At 52.3% G+C, this 22,611-nt stretch overlaps 1 protein-coding gene across 1 annotated transcript in view; it reads right to left on the reverse strand.

Annotated features, from left to right (window-relative positions):
- The window catches only part of LOC104493520 (otoferlin-like), a gene marked incomplete at both ends in the record, with an annotated part of 59,890 nt that overhangs the window by 31,683 nt on the left and 5,596 nt on the right, over positions 1-22,611 (reverse strand). The window contains 3 exons of the mRNA XM_010136220.1: positions 2,477-2,688; positions 7,009-7,108; positions 19,236-19,324. Of these exons, the coding sequence (XP_010134522.1) occupies positions 2,477-2,688; positions 7,009-7,108; positions 19,236-19,324 (401 nt within the window). The remainder of the gene's footprint in view (positions 1-2,476; positions 2,689-7,008; positions 7,109-19,235; positions 19,325-22,611) is intronic.

The raw sequence follows: 22,611 nt of genomic DNA on the forward strand, positions 1-22,611 counted from the left end.
ATTCCTGCAGCCAAGAAATGGGAATCCCTGGGCACCCACAGGGACCAGGAAGGAGCAACACAGCACTGCAAACCCCACTGCCACCAGCACAAGTGGGTGCTGACCAGCTCCCTACCTTGTGTTGAGGGATCCCTGGCTAAGGGTATCCCCCTCTCCCAGCAGTTCATCCTCACTGTGGTAATACATCTCGTCCTCTTCCATCCTGCAAGGGTGGTGACACGGGAAACATCATCCCTTTCCCTCCTTGGTATCCATCACAGCAGTGGTGGTGACATTAATGACCACATACGGCCCCTGGGGCTGGCAGAGGAGAGTGTGGGGCAGTAAGACCCAGCCAAGCTGGAGAGCCCCCTGCGCTCAGAGTGACCCTCTGTGGGACACAACTCCAAACCAGAGGACATGGGGAAGCTCCTTGGGACAAAACAGCAGGTGAAACCAGTTTTAATGCACGTGTCCCACTTTGGGACAGTGGGACCAGCAGGCCTCGCTTTTTTGGCATGTCTGCTAAGGGATGCTCGTCCCTCGCCTCCTTCAGAACAGGTTGTCTATGAGCTTGCTCCCAGTGCATGGCTACAGCAACAGGAGGGGGAGCAACAGGGTGGAGCCACAGGAAGGGGCTACATCGGTTCTCCTGGCAGCGTGGGGCTGAGGGGCCACCTCCAGCACTTGGCCTCGCCCAGTGTAAGCCCTGTCCACAAAAGGAGGTTTTTTCTGAAACATCATGGATCTGAAGCCAAATGTCAAGGGATTTTCACCAAAGTGTGACCACCAGGAACCTGTGACCACTCAAGAGGAGCTGAGCTGGGTGGGAAATGCAGGACAAGGATCCACACCACGGTACTACTCGCAGATGCTCGCAGTGTGTAGCCTGTATGTGTCTCACTGCCTGTTTATAACTGCTGCACTGGTTTCAGCTCTCTAACAGGGAGGATTTTTCACCCACCACATACCAAGCAATCCCCAAAAGTCCTGCCTGCAGGCATAGCTCTGCACACCTGGGCAGGGGTGCTCAGCAAACCACCCGCTCCTCTTAAAACCTGCCCCCAGGGTGGGATCTGTCGGGCTAAATGTGGTTGTCCTCAACCCTTGGCTGAGCTGCTCAGCTTGGACCTCCTTCACAGTCCTGGGAGTCTCGGTTCAGCCCCAGCGACACGTCCTCCAGCGACGTTCATCACATCTCCTGTGAGAGCGAAGTCACAGCCCCATCACGTCTCTGAATCTCTCTCGCAATTTCCCAGCACAGGGGGCTGACAGACAGCCCAAACACCCTCTGCGAGCCGGGCTGCTGCCCTGCCAACCCCTTGTATATCCTTCAGCATCTTCCCCGCTCGGCAGCATCACGGTCCACTGAGCTGGGAAACGAATCTGCACTTCCAATTTGCTTAAAAATTCGCAGGTTTCAGCCCAATTCACACAGTTAATTAACTGCCTAGGAGTGAGGCGAGTGGCTGGAGATATCTCCCCTCCGTCTCGCACTGTGGGGAGAAAGAGATTTTGGACTTATATGGCCACAATAAAGTGCTAAAGGCAGACAGGAAGTGCTACCGGAGCACAGGATGGTATGAACCCAGCAGGGGGAATGAACAGTGGCAGCAGCGCCCAACAGGTCAAAGCTGCCCTTGGATTCCCACCTCCAGGCTGGGCTCCCATGTGGATTAGGAAACCCCAGGGCTGTCCACCTTTGATGCATCAGCACTTTGCAGCCCTGGGATAAGGGCTGTGCTCACCCCAGGAGGTGAATCTGGCCCAGCATCGCTGGGGCCTCGGTGGCCCTCCCTGCCTTGGCATAGGAGGTGGCAGAGGGGCTGTTCCTCTCATCCAGGACGGAGCATCCGTAAGCCTCAGCTCATGGCAGAACTGGTCCCAGCTTGCACCTCATCTCAGTGGACAGCCAACTGTAGCGTCCCCAGTCCTAAGCCTTCTCCATCCATGCCAGTCACCAGCCTGGGTTTGCAACTGGTTACCACAGCTTTGTGTCAAGAAACAAATGGACACGGTCCCTGGGCTTGTCTCTTCATCCAGTGTCAGGTCCCCTGAGCGTAGAAAGACCCAACAGTGATGCTAAGGACACTGAAATGAACAGAAAGCTGGTACTAGCACCCCTTAGAAGAACTGGAGAGGTCCCCACCTGCCATCACAGGGTGAAGCAGATGACCCAAACAGGGCTCACCTGCCCAGGCACTGCTCTCAGTATCTGCCACATCCAGCATCTGCCACAGGCTACAAACCTCAGTGCTTGCTGGAAGACTCAGCTCTGTGCCGAGCAGGTGTGGTGGAGCATTGGGACCTGCTGGCACTGGTGCATGGACACCTGCAACCCCTTCTCACCTCGAGCTGTGATAATGGGTCTTCTGACAGCCAGAAGATGTGACGCACCTCAGAGGAGCACTGAAGCAATGCTCCCCTTCTATGACAAGCCAAGCCCTCCCCACCCCTGCTGCCATCACATATTTCCAAATGCTGAGCATCACATTACCTTCTGAAGCTCCTCTCTGCAGACTGCTGGTTGGATTTGCCTGGAGAGATGTCTGAGCCCTGCCGGTGGCCAGAGAGGAGGCTGTCTGTCTCTGAGGGGTACCTGCTCTCCCCCTCTGAGTGGACGCTGGGGGTCTCCAGGAACTCCTTGTCGTTCCACGTGCCCACTGTCCCATCCAAAGCCTGATACCTGATCTCTATGGAGATGCTGGTCTGCAACACACAAGGAAGACACCGTCATCACCCAAGGGCAAGCACAGGGAGGAAGGAAAGTCTTGCAAAATCTGAAAGGCACGAAGAGCTGATGCATCAGCTCGCTTTCTCTCTGAGCCTTGCTGACCCCTAAGTCTTTTCTTTCCTAGTGCACAACACAGTTGGAGAGCAGCTCTTTGGCTTCAGGAGGTGGCATGGTGCCGCAGCCTCCCTCCTGCTCAGGGACCTGATTCACTTGGAGTTGTTGGTGCATGCCAGACCAGGTAGATCAGATAGGAGAGACACCACCAGTCCTGAACAGCAGACAAACCCTCTGAGTGGCTGAAGGCACCACAAGCAGATGAAGCTGTGTCACGTTAGTGGGTTTTTCTCTGTGGTGCCTCAGGTTATTAAAAATTTGTGTCCTGCTGTTATGTGCCAGGCTGACAAGGCCCACAGACACATGGTGCCTTGTTCCTGGCTCCATCACATCCCCAGGTAGGGCAAGGTCTAGCAAGGGATGGGTGGGCATCCCTGGGGAGGTTTGGATAGATGCTGATTTGGGGAGAGTGTCTCCCAGCCTGGCCGTGACCAGCCTGGCTGGGGCTCGGGGATGGGAAAGGACCTGGTAGTGGGTCTGTCCGAGCTTCTGGATGAACTAAGTAAGAGTGAGGTTCTCTCCCTCTTCTACATGGTCATCTCCCACTTACCCACCTGTCCCGGTAGGTACAACCGACCAGGTTTTACCTAGCTAAGACCAGGTAAACCATGTTAAACCACAGCACTGCCCAAGACCACACCTCAATGCTACAGCAAATGCAGGGTTGGAGCTCCCAAACATTTTTCCAAAAAATATCTTCCCCTGGATTTAAAACCCAAGCAAATATGGGAGAGTTCATCTTGCTGTTAAGAGCCTTTGTCCTGATGTCCAATGTCCTTCTAAAGCAACTGCTTCGGGCAAAGCAGCCAGAAAAATCTGCCTCCTAAAACCACACATATTTTGGAAGGCAAACATCTGCCTCAGGGATCAAAGCAAAAGCAAAAACCATTCTCCACCTCCACTCAGCTTCCACTGACAAATCCTATTTGATGCAAACCCAGTTGATTTTAGACACAAGGAGCAGGAAAATTTATTATAAAATCTTCTTTTTTCCATCTGTCTGCTTAAAAGGGGGTCCAGCACCCTGATGTGCTCCAGCCACAGCTAGTCGAAGGGATGATGAAAGGCTGGAAAATACAACATGTGGCCTGGAAGGGTTCTGTTCCTCAAGCAAAAGGGTGACTCCAACCCTGCTGAAAACAGAACTCTGGGGAAGGTTTTGACGGATTTTATTCTTTGTATGGCAAAATACAGATCTGAGTGAATCAAAACACTTTGCTACGCTGTGCTGACCTCACCAAGCTGTTTCAGATGGTTTAAAAAAGCAAATGCAGAGGAGGGACAAAGATCCTTGTGGAAAGACTAATTTTTTGCATTTTTGATTGAAACACTTGGCTTTGAAATTTCATTTTTAAACTACATTTAAAATAACCTTTAAGGGAGATGAAAAATTATGGGTGTAATAAACAAAAGATATTGGGGTTGGGTTGAAGAAAATCATCACTTGTTTGAAGAGAAATTAGTAGGTGTAAGCTGAAACCAAGAGACATTCACGCTGGAACAAACCCTCTCAATTTAAGAGTAAAGAAAATTAACTGATTCACTGAAGGGCTGGTGGGTTGCTCTGTTGCTGGACACATTAAAATCGTTTTTATTTGGGTTCTTTTTTCACCACTGGAGATCATAACAAATTCTGAGACATCCCAGAGTCCCTCTTGTAGGAGGCCAGGCATGACTGTGATTTGTAATATCCCTCCTGGCTTTACAGTAAGGAATTGGCTGGACAGTCGCGTCCAGAAGGTCGTGGTCAACAGCTCAACATCCAGATGGAGACTGGTGACAGGTGGTGTCCCCCAAGGGTCTGTACTGGGACCAGTGCTGTTTAAGAGCTTCAAGGCCACTGTGGGATTGAATTCACCCTCAGCACGTTTGCTGGTGACACCAGGGTGGCTGTGGAGGTGGGATAGTTGTGCTGGACCTTGGTGAACACAGTCTGCAGGAGGGATCCCTGGTGCCTGCCCAGCATCTCACAGCAATGGAGCTGCGCTGCAGCACCTTGAGCGTCTGTGCCCTGCTGCCATCAGCCCTTCTGGAGATAACACAGTGCCAGAACCTGCTCAGGTGCCTTTGCAGAGGAAATAAGCCTTTAAAATCACAGGTTTTAAGGAGGTGAGGTTTGCTGGGAGGGCAGAGATGAAGACTGGGTTTTCTTGCCTAATTCTTGAGGTGATTTTTGCAAGCCCTGCACATGCAAAGAAGACGTGGCTTCCAAGCAAAACCTTTTTCTCCTCATCCCTCTGCAGATTCTGTCCCAGATGATGGGCAGGGCCTTTCCATACTTGCCCACCTCTGTCTCCTCAATGTGTCTGATCATTTTTCATCCTTCTCTCCTCCCTGGCTGTGGTCCACTTGCCCACTAAAATAATCAGCATCTTTCAAGGATGGGAGAAAATGGGTCACCTCCCCTGGAGAGCTGCCTCTGCTGCCCACCAGGAGCTTATTCCAGATTCATGTTTCCACTAACATTTCTCCATGCAAAAGGTCCCTCTGGATTCTCTCTTCTCAAGGCTCTCTCAGACCAAATTTATCCTCTTGCTGGAGGGGAGCAGGTGATTTGGAGAGGGAATCGATGGAGCTGAGTTGTTTCTGTGCCACTGAGGTAGCAGTGGACACCACAAGCGAGAAAGGATCCAAAATCCTGCTGAGAGCCCAAAATGCAGATGGATCCCCTCACCTTCCAGCGCTGCTTTCAACAAGGGTGACCTGGGGCGAAGATGATGCCCCAGCAATGCAGGGGAAATAGAGGGACGTGGCATTTCTGCTCACAGCAATCTCTGGAAATGCAGGATTTGTGCACATGCATCTCTGTGGCTTCTGGTGTGCAGAACATGGTGGGATTTATTGTCTGTACCCCTGGAAAACCCATCTTCCCAGGCTGCCCCCCTTTTGCAGCAACAACAACAGCCAGTATTTATGTTTTCCACCAGCTAGCACCACTCCAGCAGAGCCACCGTGACACAGAGGAGACATCCAGGGAAGGTCCTCCAAGGGGAAGTGGTGGGCACAGGTTATCCAGCACATCAGGCATGGGCTGGGGAAGGTCAGTTCTCCTCCAAGTCCCTCCAGTTGGAAGCACTTGGCTTATAAAGAGGTGAAGGGGAACAGACCATTTGCTTTGACCTACTACGTAGCTACACCAAGCTCCTGGCCAGGCCACGAGGCACCAGGTAATGCAGATTCCTCCTCAGGCCTAGGTTAGTTCAGCCTAAAAATATCATTTTTGACATCAAGAAGTTGCATGTATTTACATTTCATCCATTTATGTTCGTCTCTTCCCCCTGTGGGGGAGAAGGGTCTTAAAAATATATGATTTTCCTCCTTTGGAGGGTCCATGGTCTTTAATGAGGCACATTCTCAGTCTGTACACCAAGAGAACAACAGGAGCTGTTTCCTCCAACTCTGACTCTGGGTCTGCCCTCCCTCCATTCCACCCCTCCCTCCCCCCCCACTTCTCAGGACTGTATCCCTTGTACTTTTATTGGTTTCATTCCCTCTATCCCCCCAGGAGAAGTCACCTCCTGTCTCCTCCTAATGAAGCCGCTCGTCTTTTCACTGCTAATTGCCCGTTATTGGCGCAGAGGGTTCCATGCAATCTTGTTCTTCCTTTCTGCTGCATGTAGGAAGTGGCTGATGAAGGAATAAAGGGAGGGGGGAGGCTGAGCTTTTAGTTTTTAATTAAAACACCAGGGTTTTGATACCCGAGAAGATCAGAAGTGGCTGTTATTTCCAAGTGTGTTCTAAAACTCAGTCTCCATGGGAAATGGCTCCCATGAGCTGCGTTAACCAGATGGAAAAGTGCTGGGTTACCCATCAGCTGCTTCCTTGGCCTCAGGGCCTCTGGGTTAGGGGAGCAGACCCTGACTGGGGTTATTTCTTATCAGTGTTAAGGTCAGGGACAAATACAGTCAATATTTCAACCAAGTAGTGCTACCAGCATGGATTAAAGCTGACACACCAGTGGCCGGGGCAGAGCCAGCACGGGATTGCTCAGGAGCAGGAGAGCACTGGGAGCAATGCTCAGCGTGGGGCTGAGGTCACAGCAGCTCCTCAGCATCTCCACAGGGGCCTGACCCCCTTGCTGGGGATCTCCAGCAGCAGGACATTGGCAGATTAGGGATTTGGAGATTCAGATGAACCAATGGCTGAAGGGCAGCAACAGCTGCTTACTCCTTGTGACCTACCTGAATGGTTGAATTATTGTCATCAATGAGTGTGTCCGTCACCTCTACGTGCCCTTCCTCCACCACCTTTTGCAGGACCATCCGGAAGGTGCCAACAAGCCTATGGAGCAAAAGAAGAGACAAGTCAGGTGAGCTGTGGTGTGCACCCAACAGCATCTGTTTTTAATGGGAAAGGACTTTGCTGGCCAAGTCACCCAAGCACGGGGGGCTGGTTGGGCTTCTCCTGTGCCTTAAATGGAGGTGGGTGTGAGCTGCGGGATCACAGCATGGCCAGGGGCTCTGGCAGCTGCAGCCAGCGACCCCAGCTCAGTGGAGATCGTGGGCAAAGGAGAAGCCAGCAGAGAGGCCGTTTCAAGGTAATGCTGTTGGGATGAGAAGGAAACTTCGGGAACGTCGGGATGCAACTAAGGGCTCCCAAACTGGCCTTTTCCATCGTGAATGGCTGCAGTTATGTAAACAGAACATGGTAAGAACCAGGGCACTGTCCCTCACCCATCTGCACCAGGACACTGTCATCACAGGATATGGGGAGGCCCCAGTTCAACATGCCTGGCCCCAACCTACCCCTCAGGAGGGGTTATCCTGGGGGAGGGCAGCCTCGGAGCAGTTTAGATGTGCCTGGTAATGTGGGGGATGAGTTGAACAGCCTGGCTGGGTTGGCCCAGGTTTGGAGAACAGGGGTTTTGTCATAGTCTGAAGGTGCTGCATGTGAGACTGAAAGCTGCTAAGACTGTCTGCCACCAGGGGCTGAGAGAAATGCTGAGGTGAGGGTGTGTAACACCTGCAAACCACCATGGCCACTTCTCCCTCCTCCCTCTGATCACCACCTAAAGTCCCCCAAGACGAGCCGGATGAAGGTGTCTAATTGCCCTTAGGGACTCCAGCCTGGGCTCGCCACAGTCTGCTGCTCTCTCAGTTGGGGATGCAGCCCAGGATGCCTCCACATTCATTAAATTACAGGTCCAAACAGATCCCACGGAGAGCCGAGCAGCCTGCTGCTCTCTAATAGAAGTCATTACTTATTTGCCAGCTCATGGCTTGTCAAGGAGCTGTGGCTTTATGTTCTTCATGTTCTGCTGTGGCACCAGAGGGACCTTCCTAGCTTGAGAAGAGCCAGCTATGAATGAGCAAGTGACTCCCGACCCAGAAAAAGCCCTGAAACAGCGAGTGCGGAGCTGCCTTACCCATCTGGCTGGCATGTCACCTCCAGTGCAGTGGCCCCAGATGACAGAGCAGATATTTCACGGCACACCAGGAATATGCCTGCAGTGCTCTGTGGTCTGGGGCCAGTGAGAAAGCTGCTGCAGACTAAACTACCGCTTTGCAAACCTTCAGGCACCGCTCACCGCGATGCCGATTTATTGAGGCAGGATTCCAGAGATGGAAACAGGAGCTCCCTGTGCTGTGCAGGGGATATTGAGGGCTCCTCTCCTGCCTCTGCACAACCCAAGCACCCGATGATGTGCTGGCATCAGCAGCCTGGAGACCCAAGGCCAAAGCAGGCTTAGCAGATTTGTCCTTGGCCATCCTGTGGCAGAGCTGAGATGGGAGGTTGACTTCCCCAGCTCTCAAACCATCCCCTCGTGCTTTGAAGCACCCTCTGAAAGGCAGCACGACGCTGGATGGAAGAGCAGGGTCTGCTCAGCCCTGCTCAGCACCCTGGGTACTTCACTGGCTTTGGGTCCTGCCTCTGCCAACTCCCTTTTTTGCTTCCCCCCTTCTTCATGTGGGTCCCTGTCTCCCCTTGTGCACAGCCCTGTGCGTGTGGGGATCGGGCAGTGCTGCCCTGAGCAATTCTCTGACCAAAGGATCCAAACCATATGCTCAGTTATCCCACCGCATACCACCCATAAACTACCTGGAAAAAAGTCCTAGATGACCTTTAAAGGTTCCTTCCAACCCAAACCATCCTGCGAGTCTGTTAAATTAATACAAGGCCTGAGGAAAAACGAAAAATGACTCTGCTGCTGCTCATCCCCCTAGCCAGCCCTGTCTGCCTTGCAGCAGCAGCAGGGAGCTCCTGCTTTCCACCAAACCTCTGAGGGGTCCTGCAGTAGCTCGCTGGTGGTGCTTGCTGCTCCAGGAGCCAATCAGACCTGTCCTGGCATGCTGAGCAGGATGGGGCCCTTCCCTGCAGGACTTTCACCTCCCACGTGCTGTGCACGGGTGGGTCCCAGCACTGAGCTCCTTTAGCTTCATCTCCAAGGTGAACACGAACACCTTTTCTTCGTGTGCTTCGTACTGCTTCACGCACAATGAATAATGCATCATCGCCTCCCGTGGAGACCTGCTTCTTCTCCGAGATGGGCTTCTCGGGGGAAAACGCTGCCGTATCAGCCTGGATTGCAGGGCTTGTGAAATAACGTTGTTTGCTGTTTGCAGCTATTTTGGAGAGGCTCCCTTGAGAGAAGTCCATGCGTTAATTCTCAAGGTTTGAGCACAGACTGTGGTGCAGGGCTCTGGAGGGCTGTCCTCTGCTCCCGGCTGGGCTTGGTTTTAGCAGGACAATATCTGGACGGTGGCAACACCATCCGCCTCACAACCCTTTCAGCCTGACTTACGAGCTTCTGCACCCCCCAGCTCTGCTCACAGACCTCGGGCCAGCGTGTCCGAGTGTGTGAATTACTGGGAAGATGCATCTGCATTACTGGGATAATGTGCTTCTTCCTTGAGAGCAGATGCTCCCATCTGCTGAGAAGGAGATGCAGTGCCTTTCACCATCCTCCTCACAACCCTTTCAGCCTGACTTACGAGCTTCTGCACCCCCCAGCTCTGCTCACAGACCTCGGGCCAGCGTGTCCGAGTGTGTGAATTACTGGGAAGATGCATCTGCATTACTGGGATAATGTGCTTCTTCCTTGGACCCATCCTGACCTCCCGCCTCTGGCAGGCAAGAGCCAAGAGAGAGGGAATGAAATATTCAGCACTCGTCTACGCAGCCTTTCATTTCCAAGTGTTTCATAATTCATCAAGCACCCCGCTCCCTTCCCTGGCATTTCTGCTGATGGAAAGAGAGGGAGATTTTTTTTCTGGGTCACTAGTACTTTTATCAGATGGTGGGAATATCTCTGATTTCAAACACGGCCCGGCCGGTTCGGTGCTTAGAGCTTGCCCAAAGCCTTGGATCACGGCGGTCTGGGGGTGCTGCACACCCCACAACACGTTCTGCTCTTTGCCCGTGTGCCACAGAGCACGTTTCATTCTTTGCCGCGTGCCTGGTGCAGTTCAAGGAGAGACAGTGGGTGAGTCCCACTAGGCCTGCCTGCAAAGAGGCCTGAGGAGATCTGGGAGCTCCTGGTCCTTGGGGAGAGCTGGGGGACACAGCCTCCAGCCTGGAGGCATGGTGGGGAGGGACAGCAGTTCTCCCAAACTCCTGCCTGGTGCACAGACTGCCCTGAATGAATGAGCTTCTACAATGCAAAACAGGCAGCATGAGGACATGACCAACGCCTGGACTGCTCAAAGAAGTGATCATGGGCCATGCTAACCTTTGGGCCATCGATGGGGCTTAGACGACCATGTGGCCCAGCCCTACTCAGCTAAAATCTGCTGAGGTGATGAACCCCTGTGGATTTGTCAGCTCCCAGAGCAATGGACCACTTCTTGGTCCATGACTGGGCCACCTTGTCCTTTCCACACCAGTAAGGCAAACAGAGCTGCTGATGACCTCAGGGTAGGCAGATCTGCCATGGTTTTAATCCTTGCCATAACCACTCCCTGCACGCACAAACCAGTCTGGTCCCTGCAGGACTGTGCAGGCTGCTAGCATCCCCGATGAGAAACCCCCGTCCACCACCACTCCCGAGCCCTGCTCACATGCATGACACCTTCAGCACCTGCCATGTCAAATTTCCACCGCATTCTCCATTTCTTCATCAACATACTACGTGATGCCAAGTCAAACACGGTGCAGAAGTCTAAGTACACCCAAATTACCACTTCAGCAACCAGATCTGTGATCTCACCCCAAACTGATTACCTGACTGGTGGTCATTATGGTGTTCCACTTGTCTCCCAGAGCGGAAAGAAAATCCATTAATGTTTCATGAGAATTTTTTGTGAAAAAAGAAAGTTACTTCACTGAAGTAACAGAATAACTTGCGAGCATCAGCTCTGAGTTGGCCACCGCTCAGGCTCGGTGCCAAGGGGGTCATTAGGAGGGATGTGATTTAGGGAGCTTTAACTTAGAGTCAGATGATTATGGATGGAGCTGCAATTGAGCTAGATGGGGGAAAAGGCTCCTCACTTTGGTTCAAGCTCCAGGGAACTTATGTAATCTGCGAGAGGAAGCGGTTTGTGTTTATCAGTATTGCCTGAACACGGGCTCCTACATAAGTGCAAGTGCTGCAGCTTCCAAGAGTACCATCAGACCCTCCAACGTCCAACAGGAACACCCTTTCAGCTCATTTACCTGCTACTTTTCCAGCCTGAGCTCCCAGAGAGCCATTCCTTCACCCCTCAGGTACTCGTACCCACAACCCAAACAAACCCACCCAGCTGCTCCTCACAGCAGCTCCCTGGTTTCTCATCAGGCACTTTTGGACGTCTCGCACCTCTCTGGTCTCCCAGCTGGTCCTGCCTGGTTGCAAGGCATCACAGAGCCAAAGGACAGCCCTGGCTATGGGTTGCTGGTGTGAAGTAAGAAGGTCCCTCAGCAAAGAACCCTTTCTTGGAGGAAAGCTGACCCAGCTTAGCTGCTGGTCCATGTCCCAGCACAAGCATCCTCACATGCTGGGAGACAGAGAAATTAAAATGATGGAAAATGCTACAGTGACTAGAAAAAAAAAAATTACTTGATTTCAACTTTTCAGCCCACTTTTGGCAGAGGAGGGCTTGGGGTTTCAGTTGCATGAATCTAGAAGCTGTGTGAAAACAACTGTCACCCAGACACCCTCTTTTCCAGGCACCCAAGTTGCCCAGGGATATCAGATCTGGCCTTCTCTGGGGTTTGTGGGAAGCCCACCCATGCTCTGTGTGTTTTGAAAACTTAAATATGAGGCTGAGGAAACCTGACAGACTTTGCTCAATGACCAAAATGCAAACAAGCCCCCAGAAGGCAAAAAGCCCTGATGCAGCTCAAAATCCTCAGGGTTTGAAATGCCCTGATGGTCGCTCGTTTTCCTCCCTCCCTGGGGAAGGGACCATCCCACCTACTCATAGCCATCCTGCAGCTCACCATCAGTCTCTGAGCCCTCTGTGCTCAAATGGACGGACTGACTGTCCCAGCTTGAGAGAAATCCATCCCAGATGCCTTAGGTGTATCCAAGTTGGGGAGAAAAAGTTTGTGGAAGGTTCTGGTCTTTCTCTGCTGACTCAGCTTTCCCTGGGTGCAGGCAGGGAAAGCTGGGTGGTGGGAATTGTCCTGTGGCTGCTGGAGATCTCCATGAAATATGATTTCCTGGTGGGGATCAGTCCAGAGGTGGAAGGTCTCCTCTTGAAAACACCCAAACACAAACCCCTCCAGACCTCAGGAGATAGTAAAAAAATGAAAGACAGGACTCAAACCTCTTCCTCTCCCAGCCTGTGCTACACAAGCCACATCATCACTTACTGGCCATGTCCAACCTGAACTGAGCCAGCCATCCCAGCTGCCCTCTCTCCTGCTTGCTTTCCTCTGGCTCTTGGTGAGCCAAGGAGATCTGCAGCAACTCCTGGGAAGCCTGGACTCTGCTCGTCTCAGCCTGTGTGTCTGCTCCACAGGGCTCAGTGTTTCACCTCTTTTTCCACATGCAAAGGTGGACAAATGGTATGACACAGTATCACCCACAGAGAGGCTGAGCCGATACCTCTGTAGACATCTCAGCTGATTAGCTTGCTCTCTGACGTGGTATGGAAACTTCTACCTTTCCAGGGTACTGCTCCTGGTGACATCGGTCCTCTCAGGTCAGAACCAAGCACACTCTGTCCGTCTATCTTTTACCTTCATGGAATATGATGCTGTGAAGTCCTAATGAGACTTCAGGCCTGCTTGCTGCAGCCATCCCGTTGCAAGGGGTTTCGTGCTAGAGAAAGGTTTCAGGTAGACGACACATCTGCTTGTGGCCCAGGCAGCTGTAGGTGTATCACAGACACCAGCCCTGAGGGCTGGGAAGAAGCTAACTGGCCTTTATGGACCTCAGGCTCTGGAGCACTTGCCACCCACCCTACTGTGTGAGAGGAGGTGCTGCCTGCTGGCCTGATCCCCACCACACCCATTTTGCATCAGCTGCCAAAGCAGTTGGACAAGGACCTTCTTCTGAGGTGATAATCCCACAGTTCAGGAAGTGCAAGGGAAAATGGAGAAGAAAAAACCTGCTGGTTTAAGAAAAAAACCGAGAAGAACAAATGTGGCCTGTGGATCAGGAGCTGGGGAGCCAAATCCATTTGTAATGACAACCGAGACAGATGAGGAAGGACCACAGTGCCTGGTCATCCAGAGGACGAGTATGCTGGCCTGTGACAGGTGTCCACCTCAGGACTCCTGGGGCCAGAGGGGACATCTTTGTGTTCAACAAGCTCATGTAGAGTTTTCTTCCATGAAGATGTCAAATTCAGCTTTGAACCTGTAAACTTTTGGTATCTACCAGATCTTGTGGTGGGGCTCTCCACAGCCCACCCAGCACCATCTGAAGACTGACTTCATCCTGAGCCTCCCTCCCCTTGTCATCAATTCCTTGTCTTCCAGGTTGAAACAGCTGATGAGTAACCACGTCCTCCCCACATTAACCTTCTGGCTATTCATTACATCCTCTTTTGACTTGGATTAATGCAATCTCCATTCCCTCATATAAAAGCTGTTCCGGAGCTTTCACCCCTATTCTATGTTTTCCTGTTCTACCAGATCCTTCTTGCTCCTGCACAGTCAGTAACATAAAATCAAAGGACTCCCATGACCAACAGCTTGGAACAGCACCAGGGAGCAATTTCCTCTGTGTCCAGGGCTGAAAGGATTGGTGGGAAAAGTTGATTTAACCATGTCCTCTAATGGTTGGACTTGATGATCTTAAAGGTCTCTTCCAGCCAGATGATTCTGTGATTCTATGATTCTATGTCTGGATAATCAGTACCGGATTGTTCCCAACTACTAAGACCTCCATAAGATTCCCTCCAAGAGACCTGCCTGGTCTGGACTTCATGTAGTAAAGTTTGGGGATCCAAATCACAGAATCATTTGGAGTGGAAAAGCCCTTTGAGCTCCTCGAGTCCCAGCGTTCCCCCAGTGCTGCCAGGTCCCTCAGCACCACCTCCACACGGCTGGGAAACCCCTCCAGGGATGGGGACTGGGCAGCCTGTTCACATGGGGAAATATCAAAAATAACCCCCAAGTTGTGCAGGTGGTCCTACATCCCATAACATCTTCCCACAGGAATTTTTTTTGTGTTACTGGTGAAATTAGGAAGAGACTCTAAAAAGTTTTGGGCTGAGACAAAAGCAAACCAAGCCTGAGGCCAGGGTGCTGCAACCTCCTGTAAAGCAGCTCACACAGCTGCATTCAAAGAGGTTTCATTGTCTTCTGCCTTTTAGCCATTCTCTGGACAAAAATAACATCTTGCTGTGGGCACTGGAGGCATCACCCATTTGGTGGTCTGATGAGCCAGCACAGCTCCCTGGATGTGACCTCAGGGCATCTCTGGGATCTTCCACACTGAGAAAGAAAGAAACTGGGGAGACCTGGATCTCCTGCATCACTGCTGATGCTCCACGTGCTGCACCCCGAGTGGTCTGATGAGCCAGCACAGCTCCCTGGATGTGACCTCAGGGCATCTCTGGGATCTTCCACACTGAGAAAGAAAGAAACTGGGGAGAACTGGATCTCCTGCATCACTGATGATGCTCCAAGAGCTGCACCCCGAACCTCTGCAATGTTGAAGGAAACTGGGCAGCAGAAAGGCTTGTCCAGCTGCTGCCCCAGCACTCAAGGAAACCATGGTACCTTCTGCTTTGCAAAACACAGCTCTTGTAACATCCAACCTGCTCAGAGCCTGTTCTCCGAGCAGGGAAGGTATCCTGACACCTCCTGTGCCAGAGACGATCCTTTGTTCCTTTATGCTCTTTCTGCAGGGGATTATTTTCCCTGGCTGGACTGGTGAGCACCCTGGTTTCTGCGAGGTGGAGGCAGCTTCCTACAAAAGCCTTGAATTCTCCAAAGCTCTTAATTGCTGTGGAAGCCACGGCACAAAGGGCAGAACAAAGCAGAGCTGCATGAACTCTTTGTCTCTGGTAAGGAGAGCCAGCTCCCGCCGCTTCCCCCTGAGGATCGGCTTTCTGTGGGGGGATGTTATTTGTGCCCCCACCCCTGCATCACCTGCCGGGTTTGTAACGGGGCTTTCGGCCTTTGGCCAGATCCAGTTACTGCTTCTTGCCCTGCAGAGGAAAGCAGCGACACAAAGGAAAACAAACCACCCCGAAGCAGAAGCTCTTGTGTTTTGTGCAGCATTCCTCAGCCTTAAGGGATGTGGTTGTTGACTGTTTCCTTGTTTCACGTGGCCTGGAGGGGCTTGTCCAGGAGGTCAGGAATAGGAGCAGGAGTGTGTCCCACAGTGTCTTCTCCTACTTGGACGCACTCAAATCCACATCTGGGACCTCACATCACACACACGTCTCCTGCTCATACCCTCTCCCAGGGCCCTTCACTGTGAGACCATACACTATGAAATTTCACCCTTCTTGAAGGTGTTTTGTAGGTCTCCCCAGGGGACCAGAAGACAAAGGAACTGAGTTCCAGTAGAACTCCGTATTTCCACCCAGGTCATCCCACCATGCAGCAGTTCTTTGGCTTTACTCCCGGGAGAGGATAGGTGGCACCAGATGAAGCATCTCATGTTTGCCAGATGGGTGTGTGGGACCCAGGATTATTGGTCCTTCTCCTGTGTGGAGCATTTTCAGTCTGCATGGGCAGGATGTGGCACTGCCCCTCATCTGCCCATACTGAGTCGGGACATCCCAGCGGTGGTTTAGATGGGTCTGGAGAGGAGAGATTCCCAGCCTGGGGATGCCCTGTCCAGACAGGGGCTGGAGACAGGTTTCTGTGCTGGTGGCACTGCTGGTCTGGCCCATTTGAGCTGTCCTCATAGACTGTGTCCCCACCTCCATGCTCTGCCCCTTTTTTGGACACAGACAGGGGCTGGAGACAGGTTTCTGTGCTGGTGGCACTGCTGGTCTGGCCCATTTGAGCCGTCCTCATAAACTGTGTCCCCACCTCCACGCTCTGCCCCTTTTTTGGACACTCAGCACCGTGGGGAACAGCATCCTGGGATGGCCACCATCCCAGAGCCGAGACCCACCGGAACCCACAGACTCTTCGAGGAGCCAAGACTCCATCAGGTGCTGTGGGGAGGCTGAGGCACCTGGCCAGGGCCAGGAAAGCATTATCTTACCAGTTAATTAGCTGCATGCTGATGGCCACCGAGGCAGGAAACAAAAGCAACTGAAGGAGCCAGGCAGTCACGTCTGGGCACCTCCATTATTCAGGCTGGACCTGCATCAGGTGTCCTGCCTTTATCTGGGGCTTTGATAAACAGCACTAATCAGATGCATGTGAATTATTCACGGAGACAGCCGCTAGTCTTTCCAAACCACAGCGCCAGGTCCCCGCCTCACCCCATTCCTCTCCCTCCTTTCCAGGATTTAGGTCTGTCTGTCCTGCTCCTCCAGCTCATTCTTCTGTGAGAAGGACGGGCCGCAATTACAGCACTGGCTTGTGGTCCCGGGGGCTTTGATTTCGTTATCGTACCACAGATTCCCCACGTTCCCTCAAGGGACGTGTTCAGCACCAGCTGCCCGTGCAGTGGGATGGGGCCAGGTTCAAGGCTGTGCCTTGGAACTAATACTAATGTCCTGCTTTAGACACTTCTGAGCCAGCAGAAGAAATGCTGAATCAGGACAGAAATCCTGGATGTTTACAGAATCATCGAGTCACAGACTGGTTTGAGTGGGAAGGGACCTTCCAAGCTCATCCAGTCCAAACCTCTGCAGCGAGCAGGGACATCTGCAACTAGAGCAGGTTGAGCAGAGCCCCAAGGGACAACCTGACCTCCAGGGATGGGGCTTCTCCCACCTCTCAGAGCAACCTGATGACTTGGAGCAGTCTATTCTGCAGGTTGATTCCTGCCGCTGATGCTCAGATCTGAAACTTGTTCCTTCCACCACCTCTAGGAAGTTTATAGGGTTGGAATAAGGCTCTCCTGACCTTGTCTCCTTTGGGCTTCCTGTTGTTTTCTGTTTCAAGGAGCTTTTCAGCCTTTTCAGCCCACCCTTCAGCCAGTTTTCGGTTCCTTGTGCCCAAAGCACGTCACCCCGAGGCAGGGGATGCCTTGCTGCTCCTGGCTTTCCCAGACGCCTCTCCAGCCACTGGTGGTTCATCTCCATCACCTAAACACGAGTACCTGCCACTACACGGACACATATGTCCTTCCAGAAGGTGGATATTTGAAGGGCACCTGAGCTGAGCCCCAGCTCTCCACTCTCTCTCTCCATCTCTCTACACTGCAGTGAGAGGAGATGAAGCCCCTTTGGGGATTCTGCTTCCCACCGCAGTCAAGGCAAAGCCAGGGGAGATGTCTGGCTTGGGGCTCTCTGACGGCAGCTCCTTTCCTGGGCTGGGCTGCAGGGCTGAGCTGCTCCAGTTGCCCAAAGCAAAGAAGAGCACATGGTGCTGGCTCTCTTAAACGCTGAGGGACGGGCTGAGCACACACAGCCACAGACATTCCACCACTGCCTGCAAATGCCAGCATGAGGAAACTGTTTCTAACCTGAAGGGCTTTTTAATTTCACAGTGAGAGACAGAACAGGTAATTAAACCCTGGAAAACCTCTGCGGGGAGGTGCTGGATATTCCACTGCTGTGCCGGAGACTCCAGAACTGCCGCAGGCAACTGCTCTGGTGCTGCTCTGAAGCAGGGCTGGTTCCATCTGTGTCCCTCAGAAGATCCAGAGGAGACTGTAACAAAGGTCTGGCTGCTGGGGAAGACGAGCTCTGCAGTTCACTACTTAAAGGGGCCAATAAGAAAGCTGGGGAGGGGCTTTTGAGCAGGGGCTGTTGGGACAGGACAAGGGCTGATGGGTGACACTGGAAGAGGGAGATTGAGACGAGAGAGAAGGGAGAAATTGTTTCTGCTGAGGGTGGGGAGACCCTGGCCCAGGTTGCCCCGAGAGGTGGGAGAAGCCCCATCCCTGGCACCACTGGAGGTCAGGTTGGGTGTTGGGGCTCTGCTCAACCTGCTCTAGTTGCAGATGTCCCTGCTCCCTGCAGGGGGTTGGACTGGGTGAGCTTGGAAGGTCCCTTCCCACCCAAACCAGGCTGTGACCCGATAATTCTGTGATTTCAAGGCAAATACACCACAGAAACAAGAGCAGCAGCTCCTATTCCAGCCCATAAAGATGCAAAGAGGGCGAACAGGCTGGATAAACATTTCTCTTGGTGGCTGCAGGGCAGGGGTAGTTTGTGGGTAATCAAAACCCTGATCCACCACTACCAATTTTTAATGAAGCTGGAATAATAGGGAAATCCATTCCCAGCAAAGAGTTCACAGGGGTGAATGAGGAGAGTCTGGCTCACCCAGCAGCTGTTCCAGGAAAATAGGAAAGCTCCTACAAGACTCAATGAATCCACAATTAAAAACTGGAGTCTAATCAATGACAGTCACGGTAGATTTATGAGGACATAGAAATAAGCTTCGTTGGCTTCTTTGGAGTCGGTTTGGGAACTGCTTGAAAGGAGCAGGTTCTCATGGGAGGTCTGGTTTGACACTGCCTGATCCACACAGAGCAGATTAATGGAGAAACTCTAAAAACAGGGCGTCAGCTGAGCATCATCGCTGACTGACAGTGCCACGGTGCAATTTTGCTATTAAGCCCCTGACTACTACATCAGTCATAAATAACTTACAGTCAGCTTTTCAAATGATGTGATGATTGACAGAGCAGTCAAGGAGGCAGCCACGCAGAGCAGCGGGACCTTGAGACATGCCTGAGCCAAACGAAAAGGCCACCCGTGTGTCAAAAACTCCACCAAGGAGCAGCATCTGCCCCCTGGGCCAGCAGAGAATGGACCTGACTTCTACGAACACATCTCCTGGAGAGCGTGGTGCACTGGCAGCCCAGCATGATGAATGAATTACCAACGTCTTCCTCACCCTTGAGATTCCAAACCAAACAGGGATGTGGGTCCTGCTCAAACAGGAGCTCACTCTTCCCACCAGTGCGGACCCAAGGTGGGTGGTGGGAGGGAAGGACGGGCCACGCTCTCACCTGTTGGTGAAGACTTTGCTGTAGTTGAAGACTTGGATCTCCAGGATCTCGTTCCCATCAATACTGCTTGCCACCGGCCAGCGGAAGGTCTGCAGAGAAAGGAAGACGGAGATGTCAGGCTTGATTCAGGGGGTTGCGGCAGCGGTGATGAGGATGGAGCTGCGATGACCATGGAAGAAGGCTAAGTCAGTCTTCAGGCTCAGCCTCTTGGGCTGCCTCCAGTTTCCCCAGTCACAGGTCTCTTGTGGCCTCCCGAAGCCAAGCACCCCGCCTTGCCCAGCCGCTCTCAGTGCATCATGGGGTGGGGACGGGCAGCCCCAGATGCGAAGGCAGTGGCTTGAGCCCTGCATCGCTTACAGGAGCGGCAGGACCACGTTCAAAGTCTTGAAAGGAAAGTGCTTACCAAGCACCTTCACAGGAAGAAATCAGGGACTCTTCAGAAATATGCCAACATGCCGTTTTAAGCTATTTTTTCCCCCTTTTATGTGTTCTGCAGTGAGTCAAGGAAGCAAATGAAAAAAATCTTGAAATAAAAAAGAAAACTAGAAATGGCCCTGTGACAGTGATCTCATTTTGCTTATGGTCCAGCCTCATTCCTCATTCCACAGCCGGATCCAGGCTCTCCATCATGGGTTTGTCACCCCTCCCCTTGCACTGCTCCCTGTTTGATGCTTCCCACCACTTCCATGCTCCGTTAGCCGGTATGAGCCTGGTTGAGAAATGCAACCAGTGATCTCAAGATGAATTAAGAGCTGCCCGTTTCCCTTGCCATCCCACCCCTCTCCAGACTGAGAAGCTGTCCTGAGAAGTTGCTGCTCAGGGCTCCTCAACATGAGCAGGTGGAGATTCATCAGTCCATGCTCCTGCCCACAGCTTCTCCACTTCACGACGACCCTCAGACAGGCTGGTGGAGGGGACAGAGTCCGCTATGTCATGACCATAGCAGTAGCCCATCAACCTCTCACAATGTTCTGGATGTTAAACAGGTCCCACCTATTCTCTGCAGTTCCAGCAGGGATAGTTTACTTTGGGAGAAGCTGTTCTTTGAGCATCAGGACTTCTGGTTGCTTCTGAGGTGGAGACAGAAAGTCCAAGCTCAAGGGACATGATTTCTGCCTGGATCCTCCTGGTCCTTCCTGATATGTGATGTCCGCATCCTCACCACCTTGACAGAGCCTCAGCTTTGATCCATCTGCCCTGAGCCTTGGCTGGTGCAAGACAAACCCAAACCCTTTGCTATCTCCATAGTAGACTAAACAACAGTGCAGACACAGGCTCTTGTCTGCTCACACACCTGTGACACAGACTGGGAGTTTAAGGAAGTCTGGAAACCCTGGCAGAGCTCTGTTCCTGGGCACAGCCAGGTCCTGTTGTTCTTTTTTCCTTCCTCAGAAATTCCACTCTCTGACCACAGACCAAGTTCTGGGGAGGAACTGGAGCGAGTGCATGTCCCTGCCACTGTCACAGACATATTTGGGTCGGTCTCTATTCCGCAGCCTTGGGCTGCAGGGTGGAGGACAGAGGCTGTCTCTTGCTTTCCAGGAATGCACAGCACTGACCACAGGGCAGTCCTGCTCTACAATTAGGTCCTCTCCCATGAGGAGATCCCAGAGCTCAGCTTTGGCTACCAAGATAAGGCAGAGAAATAACCATGTGTAGCGCCCCCCCCTCCTTCGGTTAGAGGTTTCTCAGGAAGAAAAATAACAAATAAGGTCATTCGGAGAGTGAGGTGGCCTAGAAAAGCTCCCAGGATCCTGTGGAACAGCCTTGCTGATAGCTTCCCACACCTAGAATATTGTCCAGAGATGTCCGCGCTGCAGCCCACGTGCTGCTGCTGCAGCAAACCCCATGGAGGAGCTTGGTCCCATCTGCTGGGCTCTGTGACGTGCTGTATCGTCCTGGAAGCACAACTCACACACCTCCAGTTCCAGAGGGACCCACCTGAGGAAAGCCACTAATGCAATTTGCTTAAAGCACTCGGAGAGCCATTTTCTGCCATCAGAAATCATCCCTCTGTGGTGTAGACCCTGGGGCCGGGCTTCAGAAAGAGGCTCAGATCTGAATTCTGCTGCGGATCCCCTGGATGTGGCTAAATTGTTCAGGGCAGAATGCGGATGCTCTTGGTTTGGGGCTCAGTAATCAGGGTTGGGATTCCTCCACCTTGACTTAGACCCTTAGAGGTCACCTACCAAAATCAACACCCCTTGTCTGGGCTTTCCATCACTGGAGAAACCCTGGAATGTCTCGGGTTCAAACTGAGCCATGGCTCACCTTTGGGAGGGGGTCACACTCCTTCTGTCCTTTCTGGACAGACTACCCAGCCATGACTACATGCCTCAGATCAAGGGATGATGTATGAACCCTCCCGCCCCCAAAACCACCAGTGGGACAAGGAATGGACACCCAGACCCCCAGGCTATGAACAAACTTCTGCACCGAGTACCCCAACCTATGACCCATGCTCTGCCCAGTAACCTCCAGTCTCCTCTTGGGTTTATCCCAGCGAGCGGAAAACCAACTCAAATTGACTCACGGCATCCAGCCATGAGATTTACGAACGGATTTTTCCCCAGCTTTGTTTTACTGATGTGCTGTGCCGTGCGCTCGTGAATCTCTGGGCATTGCCGTCTCCGAGGCTGCTCTCAGCTTCTCTGACTGCCGTTGGGTTTTGAGTATTTTGGAGAGGTGGTTGGTGGATCTGAAGCACCCAGGCCACCTCCAGCACCTCGTGGGTGGAGGTCTGACGGTGGCAAGTCAGCAAAACACCAACACAAGTCTCTGTGCTTTATCTCTCTGAGTTAGAGCCAGATCAGAACGAAAGGAACCAGAGGATACGCTTTCCCTCCTAAGATGGGTTTTATTATTATTATTATTACTATCTTTTAAGCCTGGAAAAGATTATTACAGCCGCTCAGCCTGACCCTGTGCACAGACTGTCTGTGTTTCACTCAAAGGCTCCTAAAGGAAGCACAGATCACTCTTGTAGCTCAGTCAGCACATGTTTTTAACAGGGAAAAAGGAAAAAAAGACTTTCCAGAATCTGAGCAACAACATTTAATTGCACTTTCAGCTCAGTGGTTTCCACAACTGGTTACCTTCAGCTATAAACATTCGCACCATGTTCCTGTTTTGAATTCATGGGCTGCAGCTCCCCAGCCTTTGCACTGTGTTCTCCCCTCCCACAGGTAAGGTGCTTCCCAAACTCTTTCATTTGGTTTTTTGGATTTCACTCCTTGCTGCTGGTGGAGGTGCACCAAGGGGATCGTCCCTGGGCTAAAGCCAGCGCTTCCTTTGCAACACAGAGAGACAAAGCAATGCCACTAGCCCAGGCTGCGCACCTCCAGAACGGAGCCTGGAGATGGGCATCCTGCTGACA

The sequence above is a fragment of the Buceros rhinoceros genome, unplaced genomic scaffold (genome assembly GCF_000710305.1).
Source record: "Buceros rhinoceros silvestris isolate BGI_N320 unplaced genomic scaffold, ASM71030v1 scaffold3760, whole genome shotgun sequence".
NCBI lineage: Eukaryota > Metazoa > Chordata > Aves > Bucerotiformes > Bucerotidae > Buceros > Buceros rhinoceros.